Raw genomic sequence first — 17,586 nt, forward strand, 5'->3', positions numbered from 1 at the left:
ATGTAAATATAAGTTCAAATCTACAAATAAAGTCCTCCCCTCATCTTCACTTGAGTAAATAAACAAACGCGCTGCACACAGGATAAAACGGAAACATTATACCTGTCTCCTGCTTCCTTGTTAATGGTGATGGCTAAACAAAACAAAAAAAAAGCTTGAGGTTTTTCTTAAAGCGTCAGCACCTTCCACATTCACAATCAACTCTAAAATTGTCCTAGAATTGCATTTTTAAAACCCAAGCGCAGGATGTACCTCATGTCTATTTTAGAATGTCACGTCTATTTGCTCCTCTCACCGATGTGAACAGAGAGCACATTGTGCCATCTGCACGGACCGCATCTGGGGTCTCGGCCGACAGGGCTACAAGTGCATCAACTGCAAACTGCTGGTGCACAAGAAGTGCCACAAGCTGGTCACCGTGGAGTGTGGCCGGCCCATGATCCAGGTGATGAGTCCCTTTTTTTCAATTTTGTTTCGTTTTTTGGCGTTGGCATCCATGACGCACTCCCACTTATTGCTTTGACTTGTTTGTTTAGGAGCCAATTATGCCTGGTCAACCTCCCAGTCAGTTAGACCCAACGGAACAGCCAGGTAATGATGCACACACACACAAACACTACCAACATTGTAGCATGAATGAAAATATTTGTTGCGATAAATCATGGGCCTAAATTCGCATATCAACGTTTCAGTTCAGTGGCATAGTCAGTACCATATTTCCACCAATTATATATTTAACTGTAGATTTATGATTTAATTCTTTATTTTGATATATATATTTATGTGTGTGTGTATTGTGTCTATGTAGATTCATGGTTTTTCACAATTTCTTATTTTGATTGCAATGTTTTTATTGCAACTTAATTTTTTAAAGTTCAAATAAAATTTTATCATGTACATTGTTTTAATTTTATTCAGATTAAATCATACAAGAATTTTGGCCTTATTTTTTATCATTTCCAATATATTTTTATATTCTTTATATTGTGATTTCAACATTTTTTACATCCTGGCATTCATAAACATTTTAGAACTATAAATTATGAACTAAAAATAAATTGTTTCAGTTCAATGGTGCATTCAGTATTGTATTTTGACTAATGCTTTGTTTAAATTCTAGTTCAAAATGATTTTTATGGGGCGGGTGCCATTGATTAGGTGGGGAGGGGGGTTTACTGTGTTGTATTCCCAACAGAGATTTGGAAAATTGAGGCTGTTTTTTTTCTTCCCTGCCCGATTGGAAGAAACTATTCAATCCCAGCAGGGCTGTGAACAAAGCGACAAAGACTCTCTCTCTCCTACTTTCTCTTTCTTATTTTCTTGCCTCCCCCTCTCCTCCTGCTGTATGTCTGACACCCGCACTCTCTCTCGCTCTCTCACTCAGGCCCTCAGAATAAAGACTCCAGAGAAAGCTTGACTTACGATGGAGAGGAGAAAGAGGTGATTTTTTTTCATTTATTTTTATTTTTATTTGTTTCCCCTCGTAAGCCATTCATGTGTGACTCACACTCTTTCACCAGGACTTATCTCAGATGGAGATGTATAAATTTCAGTCATCAAGTACACCTACACATTCACCAATAAAGGGGCTATAAAAAAAAATAATAATGTACCTTTAATAAAGATAATGAATTGAAACTGTATATTTTTAGAGCCCGAGCATAAAGTGTGAATACCACCTGTGATTTAGAAGCGCCCACTGGAATTGTTTCAACATTCAACCCCCCAAAACTAGTTTCCCTTCGCAATGTGAATCTTAGTAGGCAAGTCCGTCATGAGTCGACCCACACAAAAGTCTCTAGAAGCCGTGCCTGAAAAGAAACATTCTACCATTTTGGTTCGAAGTGGCCATTTCAAGGTCATTCTGGTGAAATTTTTCATTTGGTAGCATCCCCTGTAATACTTTAAAAATTTGAAACGCCAAATCCAGATTTCCTTGGCAACGTGAATTTTGAAAGGGATGTCTATCATGCCTGAAAAGGTTTGGTTTGAAGTGGCCATATTAGGGTCATTTTGGTGAAAATTTCCATTTGGTAGGATGGCCTGGAGTGTCTTAAAAATCTAGCCCCCAAAGTCAGTTTCTCTTAGCAACTTAAATTGTGATAGGTGTGTCTATCATGAGTAGGCCTATAAAAGGTCTCAAGAAAGCACACCCTGAAAGACAAGGAAGGCTGACATTTTGGTTCGACGTGGCCATCTTAGGTTATTTTGGTGAAAATTTGTGTTTGGTAGGATCCACTGAAATGCTTTAAAAAGTCAGCCCCCAAAGCCAGTTTCTCCTACCAACATGAATTGTGATAGACATGTCTGCCACGAGTATCCCCACAGAAAGGTCTCAAGAAACCATGCCCTAAAAGACAAAGGTCTGCCATTTTGATTTGAAGCATCCATTTTAGGGTCATTTTGACCATTTCAAGGTGTCCTTGAAAGACGAGACTTGTTAACTTGAATTTTGTCTGATTGCTATCAAAGGTGGACCACGTATGCTATTTACAATGCTAAGCTCTCAATAATTTTAATATTAATCATATCATGTGGGTGGAGCATGGCAGCAGAGTAGGCTGATTCCACATCAACACGCAATTCTAATAACTCAGTTCAACGAGGTTCGAAGCGTACCAAACGTCTTGTATGTCATGACGCTGTAGAGGGGGACGCTCAGAGCAGCGGTTCATTTAAGCGAGACTTTAAATGGATTTTGTTACATCCATTTTATTTATATAGCACTTTTCGGAGAGAGGACCCGCAAAGCGCTTCGCATAGTTATAGAATAGTCATGCATATATTAAATTCAAAAAATTATTTTTGTAGTTAATACAAGAAAAATCACAAAATTAAGAAAAATAAAAACAAGTGTGCTATAATTTTCAATGCTTGGGGTATTTTGACAAAAGCTTTTCACTGACGTTAACCAGACCACTGGGAACTGTTTCAAAATTTTAAAATCACATTTTCCCCAAAATTACAAATGCTCAAGAAATAACCAGCTCTTTAAAACGGTGACAGTGTCGATAGGGTAGAGTTGCAATTCCCAGTGCTGCTGTAATGATTGACGCGTGCGGCAGTCCAATAATTACGTAAAAACGATGTCTGAAAAGCCGACTGATGACGGTACAGTCAGACCGTGCTTGAAAGGCTGGGTTCAAACACAAGCGCAGCGCAGCAGAGGAATGCATACCAACTTACACTTATTCATTCAAGTTCGACTGGTCAAGTATCTCAATGATTCAACATGTTTCAGAGGCTGTTGGTAAGTGGAAAGACGTGCATAAAAACATTTAAGACCATTCAGCGTTGCACTGCCACACGTATTGATTTCCCATAGTGGGGCGAATAAAATAGCTTTTTATCACAGCTCTTAACATCGCCGGCTGATTGATGGCGAAGCATGTAGTTTGGGGCAGTTTGACACAGCCGCGGAGGGACAGGGAGTCAGATACGCACAGATGGGCCGAGATAATAGAGGGCCAGCCGAACGATCTTATCTGCACTCGGGGATGGATGGGCTTGTCTAAGCACGGGTAGATGGATCGCCAGCTGGAACGGCTCGCTACGACTCCAGATTAGTGCAGAAAAGGATAGAGGGTGGAAGATTCCAGAGGAATGTAATAGTGTGGTCTGTAGATCGACCGCCATTATGGCGATTCATCCATTTACAACCATGCTGGGTTCCGACAGAGCAATTATATGTCTGTGTGAACCGTATAACTGGTCCCATCCCCAGCGTATGCCATGTTTTACTACTCTGTCGGCCTGCAACGGTATTGCTGAAAATGAAAGTTAATGTACCTTGGTCACCCTTTGGTTCACATTCGATACAGTAAGGGAACAAAATGCAACACAAAAATGTTTTTATGCCATTTAAAATGAAACAACAAAATCTGCACACTGCTGAAAGTAAATTCTCGAAGAATTGAAAGATTCCCAAATTAACAAAATGTATACCGTTAAATACCATGTAAGCTTAAATTGTGTCTTTTGAGGAAAGTGTAACATCATTATTTTGTCTCCTATTTAGGAAATTAACATAGTAACCATGACTTATGCTATAAAAACACCAATGACAATTGTTATTACTAGCCATGACATCCGCTAGTCAGAGGTTAAGCTGCACAGTGTTTGTTTATGGAGAATAGCTGTTTGCACTGAGTGCGAGGCAGATGCTCCTCCTCTTGCTTACCTAATAGTGGCTGCTCTTTGTACCTTACTGAATGATTCGGGCTGAAAAAAGAACATACTGTTACACACAGTACTGTGTCAAAATCGGCATATATTTTAAGTTATATATTATAACATTACTGTCAAACAATTTAATTGCTGAAGTAAACTACTCAACCACTCAAGACCACAATGATCTTAAGACGGTTTGACTGTTTGTTTCTTTGTGGCGGTAGTCGTGGATGGTAAGTCCACTTCACGTCCTTAATTGAAATGTCTTTGGGAAAGTTCAATATACATCAATGTCGTAAGGTCAAGTTGTCACTTTGATTAAGTACCTCGACGTCTCTCCCTCCCGATCAGGCGCGGAACAGCCGAGACACGGGGAAGTCGCCCTCCAGCCTCGGCCTGGCCGACTTCGACCTGCTGCGGGTGATCGGCCGCGGCAGCTACGCCAAAGTGCTGCTGGTGCAGCTGAAGAAGACCGAGCGCATCTACGCCATGAAGGTGGTCAAGAAGGAGTTGGTCAACGACGACGAGGTGAGCCGCAGACTGCATTTTGAAGTTCCTTTCACGCTGGCCGTCTGAGCCGTCTTTTTCACTGCTTTTTCCTGGCTCGCTGTGGTATTGAAAAAAGAATGAGGAGTTGAAGTCGGCCTATGAATTTGCTGGCTTCAGAGGCCGAAGACTACTTCAGTGTGAAGGGATAGAGGGGAAACTGCGACCAGAGTAAAGTTTAAAGGCATCTTTATACTCCTGCACTCTCATTGCATCACGTGACCGACGCGTAGGGCCGCGCGGCCCCAATGCGACACTTGACGCGCACACGGGGCAAATTGGCCGCAGAGATCATCGCTCGTGATTGGTCCGTTTTAGTCACATGCTGTGATGACGCACTCCGCTTTCCTCTTGGTTCCATATTCCACCTACGCCGCCGCCGCCTTGATCGATTTTGCAGTACGGTCGCCATTGTTGTTGCTTTGTTCTTTGTTCCGGAAAGGAAAGTAAAAACGGCTACTGGAAATGGCCCTAAAATGCAGAGGAAAACTCAGGTGTGGGCAAGCCTTATCCTGAAAGGACCTGTTAGTTTCAGTATCTTATGACAGCGTAAATAGAAAAAAAAAAATGCGTATGGAAACGGGATGTTCAGATTGGAATCAAGTCTCTTCCAAATGTGTTTAAAAATCGGATGCTTCTCGGATAGTAATGCGAGCTTGACGTCATTGAATATAAACAACACAAATAAAAATTTGGCCCTATGGTTCAGATCATCGCCTGCCACCTTGGTGATCTAGGTTCAAGACCCCGAGCTGACCATCCACCACCATCTCCCGGACTCACGGCTGTGGTGTCCTTGAGCAAGACACAGATACCCCAAACTGCTCCCGGGCCCCTAAGCTGCCCCCTGCTCCAGTGTGCTCCACTAACAAGTGTGTGTGTTCACTGTGATTGGTAAAATGCAGAGAACAAATTTCGTCTGCATGCATGTTCATGACAATAAAGATGATTCTTCTTCTTCCTCACAAAAACACCCACGATACTTGTAAACTACAGCATAAGCATAGACTATTAAACATGAGCTAAATATGCTACATTAGAGGCGTATCCGTCATTAAATAAGCTAAATATCTGCCATCGGTGGACAGTCAAGATGGTTTTTTTTTCCTCATTTAAATCAATGTGGGGTAGTCAGCGCAGGCCAACTCAACACTATGTAATGTTTAATATTTGTAATGTTAATTTATTATATGATTTAATTCCATGTTGTCGCTGCCCGTGTTGAAGCCTGTGGAGGTAATTACTGTATATGCCATTTGAGCATGTGCCCATACGGGTTGTTTCATGTGTGCCCTCAGTGTAAACAGTCATGTTGGATATGTGTCAGTTGAAATGTACATGGCAGAAAAGAAATCAGATATTGGCATTGAATGGGAATTGGACACATGGAGCTTTAGTGTAAATCCAGCCTTGTTCAGTGTGTGTGTGCAGTGAGGTACTAAGACAAAGCCTTCATCTAATTAGATCTGAAGCCAAGTCAACAGTGCAGTATTCTTCTTGTTGTGTTTGTGTAATGAATACAATTACCACAACCAGTGGGCGTTGTTATTTATAGCACAACAGACGGGTGTGCGTGAACATCCATCTCTGCTATCTCGTCAGGCGCATTGACCTCATCAGTGCCGCCGAGAAGATGTAGATTAACCACGGTGTCTTCGGGAATCGATCGCCGGCGTACAATGTACGAGAGTTGAGTAGTTTGCCTCGATTCAACGCACTTAGCGCAATTGACAAATTGACACGTGGCGGCTGGTCGATGGCCGTGTGTTCGATTGTCACCGGGACACGTCAGTAGTGTGTCCAGACGTATGATGGTATCTCCTGGCTCAGCCCTTTCCACCCGCTGTCGCCTAAGCGAGTCGATGGAGCGCGCTGCCTATTCAGCTCTTTGGCACTTCACCACAATGTCACAATGACCTCTCATTGACATGTTGGTGCATCTGTCCCCCACCCCCACCACTTAATCTTCCAGGACATCGACTGGGTCCAGACAGAAAAACATGTTTTTGAGCAAGCGTCCAATCATCCCTTCCTGGTGGGCCTGCACTCCTGCTTCCAGACAGAAAGCAGGTATGAGGCACTTTGTAAAGGTGACAACAAGGAATGTTCTTGTTTGGATTGGACTAGCCATCATTCCTAAATGACAAAAGATCAACCATTTTCATTGATGCTACTCATTTTACTCCTACTTTAATTCAATAACTTAATAAAGTACCCTACCCCAGAGTCATGTTGGATTGGCTCCAGATCCCATGTGACCCAAATGAGGAAAATGGATGGATTAATATTTATTTATTTTTTGGTCACCACTTACACCACTTGGGGGCATAGTATTAATGTCATATTTGGAGATGGGCTTGATATGTTCTCATTTAACAAAAGAATGAACATCTGTGAATATTCCCTCCCCAGACTCTTCTTTGTTATTGAATATGTGAACGGCGGCGACCTCATGTTCCACATGCAGAGACAACGGAAGCTTCCGGAAGAGCACGCCAGGTAGGCTCGCTCGATGACGTTTGGTGTCCTTCCTCCATTTTGTGGGTTTTAACAGTTGAATGTTTTTTCCTCTCAGGTTCTATTCCGCAGAGATCAGTCTGGCGCTAAACTACCTCCATGAGCGCGGCATCATCTACAGAGATCTCAAGTTGGACAATGTGCTGCTTGACTCTGAGGGACACATCAAACTCACAGACTATGGCATGTGCAAGGTATGAGCGCAAGTGCGTCTGCATTAGCATGTCCGAAGTGTGTGTTTGTGCACTACGTGTCAGTTCTTGTGCGTTTCTTAGTATGTGTGCGTGTACATGTTTGCGTTCAAAAGCAGAGTGCGCTGTTGTCATACTGTATTTGTTTTTGTTTTTTTCTTCAGGAGGGCTTGAGACCCGGTGATACGACGAGCACTTTCTGCGGCACCCCCAACTACATTGCTCCTGAAATACTCAGAGGAGAAGATTACGGTGAGAACAACATATTGCCACAAACAAACTTTCAGTTTCCCACTTTATTTTTTTGCCCTATGCTTTGACAGTCTCTTGTCAAAGTAGAACACCTTGTTTAAAAACAAACAAACCAACAACAACTCATCTGATTGTGCTGTGGGCAGGAATGAGGAATCTTCACAATATTCTAATGAAAAAATTTTCAAAGTAAATTGAAGACACTAAAAATATCAGTTTCTGCATCACTACCTTGTGACTACAGTACAAATAGATTGGTATCATAGCAACAAGATGTTGCATGAGTGCCTTCATTTGGTCTGCAAACTTTTTTGTGCTGATTAAAATAGTGTCATTCCTGTTAGATAATTTGCTTTGAGGGACTTTTAAAAGTCACTTTTCAAAATTCAGTACGTAAAGGTAAGCATGCATTCAAGTGTAGTCCGCCGCGCAAAACTTCGTGTGGTGCACATGTTTTGAATACCATATTTCTACAAATGAATGTCGGGGGTTTAATTAATCAACTGCAGGTCGGAGGCATCTATTAATGGGCATTTTTTTTATCTTTTTTTAAATGTACAAATATTAAGGTGATTCTTAAGGGAGTGTCCATTTACAGAACGAGTAATTTGATTCCGCCCTAACACGCATACACTTTTCTGTTTGTTGCGTCACTGGAGGTCAAAAACACAGTGTAGAGGTGGGGAAATCAAGCGTGACCGTCAGTATAGTATATGTAGTTCCTGCATCATTTTGCTTTTTACTCACAGCCGATGCAGAAAATAACTAGTTTGATCCCCCCACCCATGATTTAGCAAGAAACAAATTTGCACACCAAATACGTTTGTCCCCATGTTTGTGTGTTGTGTGTGTCGGTGTTTCCATGTGTGTGTCCGTGTGCCTGTCTCTTTCTGCCGTGTGTGTTCGAGTGTCCCGAGCGTGTGTCTGTTTGTGTGTTTGTATGTATGTGTCTGTGTGTCCATGTCTATACTGGCGTATGTCTGTAACTTCATGCCCTTGTTTGACTGTGTGTCTGGGTTTCCGTTTGTGTGTGTGTGTGTGAGTGAGAGTCTGTCCATGCATTTCAGCCTGTGTGTGTGTACATTCATGTGTTTGTGTGTGTTGCACGTGTGGGGGTCTGTGTCTACGGTGTGTCCGCGTCCATTCGTGTGTTTGTGTGCGTTTGTTCAGGTTTGTGTTCGTGTGTAGGTGTGCGCGTTTCTGTGTCATGCAAAACGTGATCAATTGGAGTTAAAAAAAATAAATAATAAAAATTGTAGCCTTGATGGGCACTCACGTTGTCCCAGGGGTGTGCGCATCACAGTTTGGGAATCCCTGCTCTAATCCAAGCTTTCCACAAGATTTAAGTAAGACATTTTAATGCATGAATACTTGTAGGTTTAGTCAGTGAGCACACATTTAGAGCATGATCTTTTCTTCGCAGGATGGGTTGCCATAGTAACAGTGAGATCAAGTATTGGAAGGATTACAAGTAAACTGGAGTGTCGGAAGTCTGATCTAAAGCAGTTCTTCTAATTTGTGCATATCTGTGTGTGTGTGTGTGTGTGTGTGTGTGTGTGTGTGTAGCCTTCAGTGTGGACTGGTGGGCCCTGGGCGTGCTAATGTTCGAGATGATGGCGGGCCGGTCACCCTTCGACATCGTGGGAAGCTCTGACAATCCCGACCAGAACACAGAAGACTACCTCTTCCAAGGTAACGGAAAAGGGCGTTGACACCTTCGTGTCCGCCATCTGCTATCAGGAAACCTGGGAATGCATGCACGCTTTAGTCTTTTATTTCATTTCAGAAGGTAAATTGCTTCATCGCTGATGAAGTGCATTCGTCTTACTTAGTGCAGGCAACGTGGGTTCGGTTCCCACTCAGCGACAGTATGAATATGAGTGTGAATGCTTCTCTGTCTCTGCGATTGACCGACGGCCAATCCAGGGTGTAGTTTGCCTCTTGCCCGAAGTCAGCTGGAATAGGCGCCATCTCCCTGTGATAAGTGCTATAGAAAATGGATGGCTGGGTGGAGAAATATCAGTCCACACCTGTGGGATGTCACACTTCTGTAATTTACATAATAGCACCCCATACCAAATTTCTCTGCCCATGACTTGGAAGCTAGGCTGAGTAAAGATACAGAGCCACTTTCAAGCGAGAGTAGAAGGTTGCTCGGCTCCTAGTTGCTATGGAAACAAAAGCTGTAGTCGTCATGGTAACAAAAACATTAGCATTGGCTGCACAGTGGAAGCGAGCGGAGTGAGGAGTGGCTCATTCGGGTGAAGCAAGACTGCCCATTCAAAACAAGTTAATTTCATTGAGGGTCAGATAAGAGGCTGAAAAGTGTACTGTAATTCTTGATCCTTATTTTGTATTTTGATGAAAGTATGTCTCTAACATGTTGTTAAGACAGTAGGAGGGGGGCGGGGGGGAGCCATCTGTTGTGGACATGCTCCCTTGGCATCCGGCTTACCTCATTCCTGTCTTTGTCTGTGGCAGTCATATTGGAAAAACAGATCCGAATTCCCCGCTCGTTGTCTGTCAAAGCCGCCAGTGTCCTCAAGGGATTCCTCAACAAGGTAGGCAGAGCTCGGTTGGATGAACACTGAAGGATCTTATGACCTTTGTTTCACATTACACTGCTTTTGTCACCCCTCACTTCCTTTGTCGTCTCTCACCCAGTTATAAATATATGTTTTCTCTTTGACGCATACATTGCAGCTTCGCACCTTTGCCTTGTTGCCGTTTTGTTATCGCTCTGACTCACACTCTTACCATCTCCCACCTTCCCACTCACGTCTATCGCAGGATTCCAAGGAGCGTCTGGGGTGTCACCCTCAGACGGGCTTCGCCGACATCATGGGCCATCCCTTCTTCAGAAACGTCGACTGGGACCTTGTGAGTCTTTTGCACTTTAGTTAGGGGCCTTTTGAACAAGAATATTTTTTACACGTTATGTTACGTTCACATGGCCTCAGCATTTTGTTAAACCTGAAAGTGGACATTTTTCCAAAGTGATAGCGTTACCATTTACCGTCCAAACGCTTGAATGGTAGTGAAAGTGCGTTAAGTCAGTGCTTGTCGAAACAGTAATGTCAGACAACAGGGCCAATGTTGTCACATTGCTTGATGGCCATTTGACTACATTTCCTTGATTGATTGAGGATACTTAAAAGTGGTAATAACTGACATTTTCGTTAATACAAGTAGTGTATTAGAGACAGAAAACACCAAGTTGAGAACTGGTCTCGATGTGGAAATTTTTCAAAACAGAACGAGGAACCAAAATTGATCGAAAACCTCATTTTGGCCACTTGTTGGCACAACTTCTGAGAAGGGGTCTCGGAATGGAATCTCGGAACGCTTTTCCCATTTTATCAGTAGAACAAGCAGTTGTTTCAAATTTCATCGCCAACGACTGGCCTGGCATGTGTATTACATGTTTGTTTCACTAAAAAGTGCAAAAACCTCTTTGCCCAGATATTTTTAAAGTGACGACATTTTGAAGACAGGGAATGCAAACTTTTAAATAACGAGTCACAACATGGCATTTTCCCCCATGTGATTAAAATAACAAGCAGTAGTTCCACATGCTGTTGCCCACTCCTGGAATATTACCACATTTTCACATCCAGTTTTACATTTCACCATTGATATGAGGCCATTATTGTGTGAGCATCACCTAGAAATGTAGACAAACTCACTTTGACTGCTCCTTTCTACTACAGTAGCCCTTTCGGAGAATAAAAACACACTTTTGAAAATGGATGTCAAAATGGAGGTTTTGTTCCCAAGTAAACACTTTTTCAAATGCTAATTTTTAGAAAATGGAGGCTGTCGCATTCATAATATCAATATCGGAACGACTTGGTGTCAGGATAATGAGCTTGCTAATGCTCTGTTCTGTAGAAGTGTGCATTTTACTGTTACCAGTTAAAATGAGTCACTCCCAGAACGGCAACATACGCTGAGTCCACCATTAAAAATACATCTTTTTCATGTATCACTGACAATGATGCCATTCATCACCTTGACGATCATCAAAAGAAAGCAAAGCTTGCAAATGGTTCCAAAGCAATCCATGTATTGCTCGTGGTGAGGATAGAAAAAAGTGGAGACTTGGACAAAACAGGGTAGAAGCAAAATGTTTTATTTTATTTTTTATTTTTTAAAAAAAATATAAATTAAGACAAGGAGTCAGCAGCAGTGTGACAAGAGCCTAGGCCACAAAGTCTGGAGAGCACACCTAACTCGTGCTTTTACGGCACTTGCTGCGCTAATCAGCGCCAACCCCTCTTTGTTGTTTGTGTTTTTAAAAGTCAAATGGACCTTTTTCGGTTCTCCGAAATGACTGACAGGATTCTCAGTGAGAGTCCAATGCAGACTAAAAATAGTCCTGAGTGTTGTTTTACCAAGCTTCCTGTTCCCAAGTCATAATGATGACTAAAAGTTTCATATTTCTTACGGACTGACATTCCTGTGTTGTGACAGCACAGCGGTGAAATGAAACTATGGCCCCGTGTTCTTTCAAGTCATTCATAACCCCTGTTTTAACATGTGTGAGCAGAAAATAATTCCACAGCAAACAAGGAAGGCTACATTCCCAATGACAAAGAATTATAGATTTGGATCTATTCTATATAATTCTTTTTTTTTTTATTTTTTTTTTTTTTACATTTTATTTATTTTATAGTAATTTATTTTTCATTGAAAAATGTCATGTTTTAAAAATGCTAATAACACAACTTTTTCACATTAGAAAGTAATTTTTTCCGCATTTTTATTTTAAGAACATTAACATCAATTTTAACTCATTTTACCAAATTAAATTTTTATATTTTGTCAACATTCACATTTTATTACAATTTATTCATAATTTAATGTATAAAAAATTGCAAAAATAAAATAAATGCAATGATGCACCACCTTCACATTTTTTATTTTGACAAAATATTAACATTTTGTCAAGATTCATATTTTTATTAAAATGTATCTAATTGTGTGTAATGTGTAATCATTAAAACTTTTTTTTAATTTGTAAAGACCGATATCTTAGTCATAATTTTTAATTAAAATTTTGAGGAACCATCTGACAAAAGCAGTCACTATTTTCTCAATGTTCTCTTTCAAAATTTTATTTTTATTAGAACTATTACAGTCATTTAAAAATAACATCAAAGAGAGTTAAATTAGCATAATATTGTTACTACAACAAACAAAATATATTTGGGAGGAACTATCTGACATCTGCACGGACAAGTCATGTTTTTGCCAACACAATCGTTTTTAAAATTTATTCCTAATTTGATTGAGAATAGTTACTTTTTCCACATTCAAATTTAGGTAAGAACGACAACATTAAGTAGAGCTTGAACAGCTTCATAAATACTTAATTATAGCATATTGTATAAATATATTGTATCACATAGTAACCCTATCAACAAACCAAGCAGTGTTTTTGTTTATGAACTAAGTGTAACAACCCTCGTGAGGAATTGGGGGTGCGTTTGACGTCAGCTGGCAGACTGACGTGACACGCGAGCTGGCGACCAATCATGTGACCTCTCCATCAACCAGCCCTGTTTGGTCTGAGATACATAGGCCTAACCAGCTGGTCGAACGATGTGTCTGCAGGGATCAGTTTACTGCGCCCAACCCCCCAAAGAAACGCTTCACCTCTTCAAGACAAACTAATTTTAATGCATGGCCTCTAGGGGGACCACTTTTGGGTCTTCCGTTGATAAATACATTTACATTGTTTCCTATGGGAAAAACTGTTTTGAAACTACAACAACTTGGATGTCAACCAGATAACAGAGATTTTGTGGCATCTAAATCAAACATAAAAATAACAGTAGTTGCGTGGTAGTAGCAGTAGCTGTAGTAGTTGTATAGTCCACAAAATGTCCATCCTTAGTATTTATGGTTCTTAAAGTGGTGTGTTTGTGTGATAAGAATTATGTTATGAATGTTAAAATATTTTAAATGACAAATAATGGTCACATAATCAAAGATCGCAGGTATTTTTTTTATTTAAAAAAAAACAAAACATCATTTTGTTGATAAGCGTGTATATGTGATTGTGATTACAGCTGGAGCAAAAGCAGGTGGTTCCCCCCTTCAAGCCCAACATCTCGGGCGAATTCGGCCTGGACAACTTCGACGCCCAGTTCACCAACGAGCCCATCCAGCTGACGCCCGACGACGAGTACGATTTGTTGATCAGTAGAATTAAACGCCACTCTCAATTCGGGCTGCACAATTAATAGAATTTTAGTCGTGATGGAGGTTTTAGCTGCCACGATTAAATGAGCTTCACCGTCAGCGATAGTAGTGCAATAAAAAGAGTTTTTTCCCCTAACATAATGAGTAGTTGTGATGACAGTATTAATCAAAATAATCGTGATGATTATTTTGGCCATAATCGTGCAGCCCTACTCTCAATCCATCCATGGGTTGTCCTCTTTGTTTTTGTTGTGTGCAGTGACGTGGTGAAAAAGATCGACCAGTCTGAGTTCGAGGGCTTCGAGTACATCAACCCGCTGCTGATGTCGGCCGAGGAGTGTGTGTGAAGGGAGATACGCACAAACACGCACTTGCATACACACGTGCCATCTCAGTGTCTTCACGCTGTGTGGTTACGAGGCAACCTGGCGACATCATCAGTCATAGTTTTCGTTGTTGCCAAAAGCAGTTTCACACTCTGCCAGTTATAACCACTCGTCCTTAAGTCTTCTCTCTATGAATTATTTTTATATCCTCTCTATACAAATATACAAATGTATAAATATTACCTGCACTGATATTGTCGTCGGGGGCCTCTACCAAGTTCTTCCAAGGTTATTTACTGTACACAGACTCATTTTATTTGTATATACGAAACTGGTGTTGATCAATGTTAGCCCTCTTTTTTAGCGCAGTCATCGGAATCACACCTCTTTCTCCAAACACTAAAATATGAAACTATATATTTTTATTTAACTACAGCCGTTGTGTATTGTCCGTTTGTGGCCTGAGAATAAGAACTGGAGTTGAGTCAGCTAAAATACTGTGGACAAACGTAGCGTGTGTTAGCCTGACTTAAACATTCACGCAGGACCCTGAAAAAATAATTTTTTGCTGGTACGCATCTATCTAGAAATGAGCGTATTTCCTCAACTCGTGGCCTTACTCTTCCGATCTGGAAGACAAATTATTAATAAGTGTATTGATCTCCGTTCAAAGATATTAAAGCGTTAACAGCTGTGCCGGTTTGCGAACTCTGTTGCTGGCCAAAACAGCAGCGCATACCGAGGTAGAAGCTTACTGCACGTTTTAAACTAGATTCCTCCGCGGTATTAAGGATGATCTGGGGGGAAGCGAATGAATTTGTGTGCATCAATGTTTGTTGTCCCGGTTAACTGGATTCTCTTCGGTTTTACTTTTGAATTACACTTTGACTTGATGTAATTTGTACTTGACGGATGCCTCAATCATCTGCTGTTGAGTAAGGCCACTTTTTGTGGAAATATGCAAGTATCCTGTCGTGTTTGCTCCGTTTATGCCTTTTATGTACTCTTATTTCTCCATTCCATGTGAAAATCAACAGGTTGAAGTACATTTGATTGTGGCTTTTGAACTGTTATATTTTCCTTAAAAAAAAAAAAAAAAAAAAAATCTGTAGATTATTTTTCTGAATGATTCCACTAACTTAAAACACTAAGCAACGGAGCGCCAACATCCGATAAACACATTGTCTGTTACTTTACTTTATTTTATTCATGTTATTGTTATTACTTTTTATTTGTAATCACCAGATCAAGTACGAAATGTTACTGGGTATGTTTTGGAACCCACCCAAAGGACTCTGCTGACATTTTATTATTAGTGTGCAAAAGGACAAAAAAAAAAAAAAAGTCAAATAAAAAAAATATTTCTCCTTGTGGTAAAAATATATATATATATATATGTTTCCATTATTAATTGTATAAACATGTCTGATTCTATTCAAAGAAACATTGGTGTTATTCTAGTCATGAAAGACATTTCGACCGAATCTTATGTTGGGAAATTGGTTTCAGGGGCAAACATTTTCTGGGTTTGGATTAGCCATCCTAACCCCCTGTTGAGAAATAAACAGGAGACCTTGGTCGTTTGGTTATAACCGATGCAGGCACCAACATTTGCTGACCCTCTTAGTGCAATCGCAAAACTCCAGTTTCCGCTTTAATGCAGCACTACGGTTTTCTTGCTGCCCTTAGTCTCCTTTCAAATTAAGTTTTCCACTGGAACTGACTGCCCCAAACCAAATTGGTGCCTTGCAGTGGAAAAGCAGCTTGTGCTCACATGCTAACATTAGTCAACCCGTTTAGTGCAATGGTATATTCCACAAACTCCGCTTTGCACAGAAAGCCATGTTGAAAAGTTTACATAAGGAGACCCTTGTAACCAATGCACAGCCGCAAAAAGACCGTTCTCGTCGCCCTCAGTCTCTTGAATAAAATGTGGTTTCCCGCGGAACTGACCACCCCAGATGGAGTTGGTACACTGCAGTGGAAAAGTGGTGGCACTTGTGATCACCTGCTAACATTAGCTTACGAGTGCAGTGGTGTACTCCACAGTCCCCACTTTGCTGCAGCGCTCCAGTTTTTTCACTCCTTTGTCTCCTCTCAGAGAAAATGTTCTAGTTGTGGTGGCCTTGCATTCAAAGCAAATTAAGGGGACTTGAAAATTGTTGAGCATGAGTTTTTCTTCCCTTAACTCATCACGTCTGTAGCCCCGCCTTCTAAAGCTCCCCCTTGACCTCCCTCGAGGGTCATTGACACCAGACTACCACCCCGCTCCGCAACCCTTTCTTTCTCTGACCTAACGCCCCGCAGGAACCATAAGGGTAATTGAAATTATGTGCCGCAAATAATGAAGCCGATTGATTTGTGTGCATCAATAAGTCGGAGCAATCGTGGGGGGGTTATTTTCACACACGGTCTCAGGTGAATCACATTTGTTGGGGGGCGGGGGGGTGACTACATCCAGTACATATGTCTTTGCATAATTGCTCGCTCCCATAATGGTTTCTTTGACATTGTTCCCGTGCCCTCCCCTCCATGAGATGCATCCCACTCCCCTAGGTCATGTGACCGGACGGCACCCCTCGGAAGACACACGGCTGATACATTCACCTTGCTTCATTAATGACTGATAAAAACACATCCTCTTTTAATTACTTTTATCTAGTTGGATGTTTTATCCCTTCAACCCAACCCCGAAGGGACTAATTAAGCAGCGGAAGACTGGTGCTAAACGCCGTCCCTTTTATAAAACGCACACATGCAGACTACAGTTGGTGTTTTACTTGGCAGGAGCTGACTGTGATCTTGTGGAGCTGACTTATGAGAGTTTAGTGTTTTATGGCAAGTCATCAAACTTCACCACCACGCTGAGCCCACACGAAATGACAAACTCCAAATGCCTCACCATTTAGTGTCGTCCATCTGTCTAGAATACGTAGTTCTAATTTGGTACTAATCAAACTATGTGTCTTTTGGGACATCTGTTCTTAGACTTTTGTGCGTTGTGCGTGTGATAGACACTAAATTTTATGTTGTAAGTGACACTGGCTTAGGGCGGCTGAATTTTCACAATATTCCAGGGCATGATGCTAAATGTGAATTTTAAACAAAACTACCCTGCCAGAAACCAAAATGGCAAAATTGTGTGTTGCTTTGTGAAACTGACTTCAGGAGATTACATTTTCACAAAATTCATTCCTTGGTCCATTATGTCGGTACTGTTATTGTTTGCATTCTAGTCATTTGCCTTTACGATAAATGATATTTGTCTTTGCATCTACTTAGTAAATGTAATTAATTGCATTGCTCACATTGTATTGAGCATTGGTTCGATAACCTCTTGTATGGTTCTCATCAAACTTCTTCGACATCACTGGTAC

At 41.1% G+C, this 17,586-nt stretch overlaps 1 protein-coding gene across 1 annotated transcript in view; it reads left to right on the forward strand.

Moving 5' to 3' along the window:
- Positions 1 to 15,599, forward strand: part of prkci (protein kinase C, iota) — a 40,425-nt gene extending 24,826 nt beyond the window's left edge. The window contains exons 6-18 of the mRNA XM_061693996.1: positions 308 to 445; positions 537 to 591; positions 1,385 to 1,440; positions 4,522 to 4,698; positions 6,689 to 6,786; positions 7,129 to 7,215; positions 7,292 to 7,427; positions 7,589 to 7,676; positions 9,243 to 9,368; positions 10,158 to 10,237; positions 10,467 to 10,556; positions 13,751 to 13,866; positions 14,143 to 15,599. Of these exons, the coding sequence (XP_061549980.1) occupies positions 308 to 445; positions 537 to 591; positions 1,385 to 1,440; positions 4,522 to 4,698; positions 6,689 to 6,786; positions 7,129 to 7,215; positions 7,292 to 7,427; positions 7,589 to 7,676; positions 9,243 to 9,368; positions 10,158 to 10,237; positions 10,467 to 10,556; positions 13,751 to 13,866; positions 14,143 to 14,230 (1,335 nt within the window). The 3' untranslated portion in view covers positions 14,231 to 15,599. The remainder of the gene's footprint in view (positions 1 to 307; positions 446 to 536; positions 592 to 1,384; positions 1,441 to 4,521; positions 4,699 to 6,688; positions 6,787 to 7,128; positions 7,216 to 7,291; positions 7,428 to 7,588; positions 7,677 to 9,242; positions 9,369 to 10,157; positions 10,238 to 10,466; positions 10,557 to 13,750; positions 13,867 to 14,142) is intronic.
- The last annotated feature ends 1,987 nt before the right edge of the window (positions 15,600 to 17,586 follow it).

This window comes from Phycodurus eques, chromosome 13 (genome assembly GCF_024500275.1).
Source record: "Phycodurus eques isolate BA_2022a chromosome 13, UOR_Pequ_1.1, whole genome shotgun sequence".
Lineage (NCBI taxonomy): Eukaryota > Metazoa > Chordata > Actinopteri > Syngnathiformes > Syngnathidae > Phycodurus > Phycodurus eques.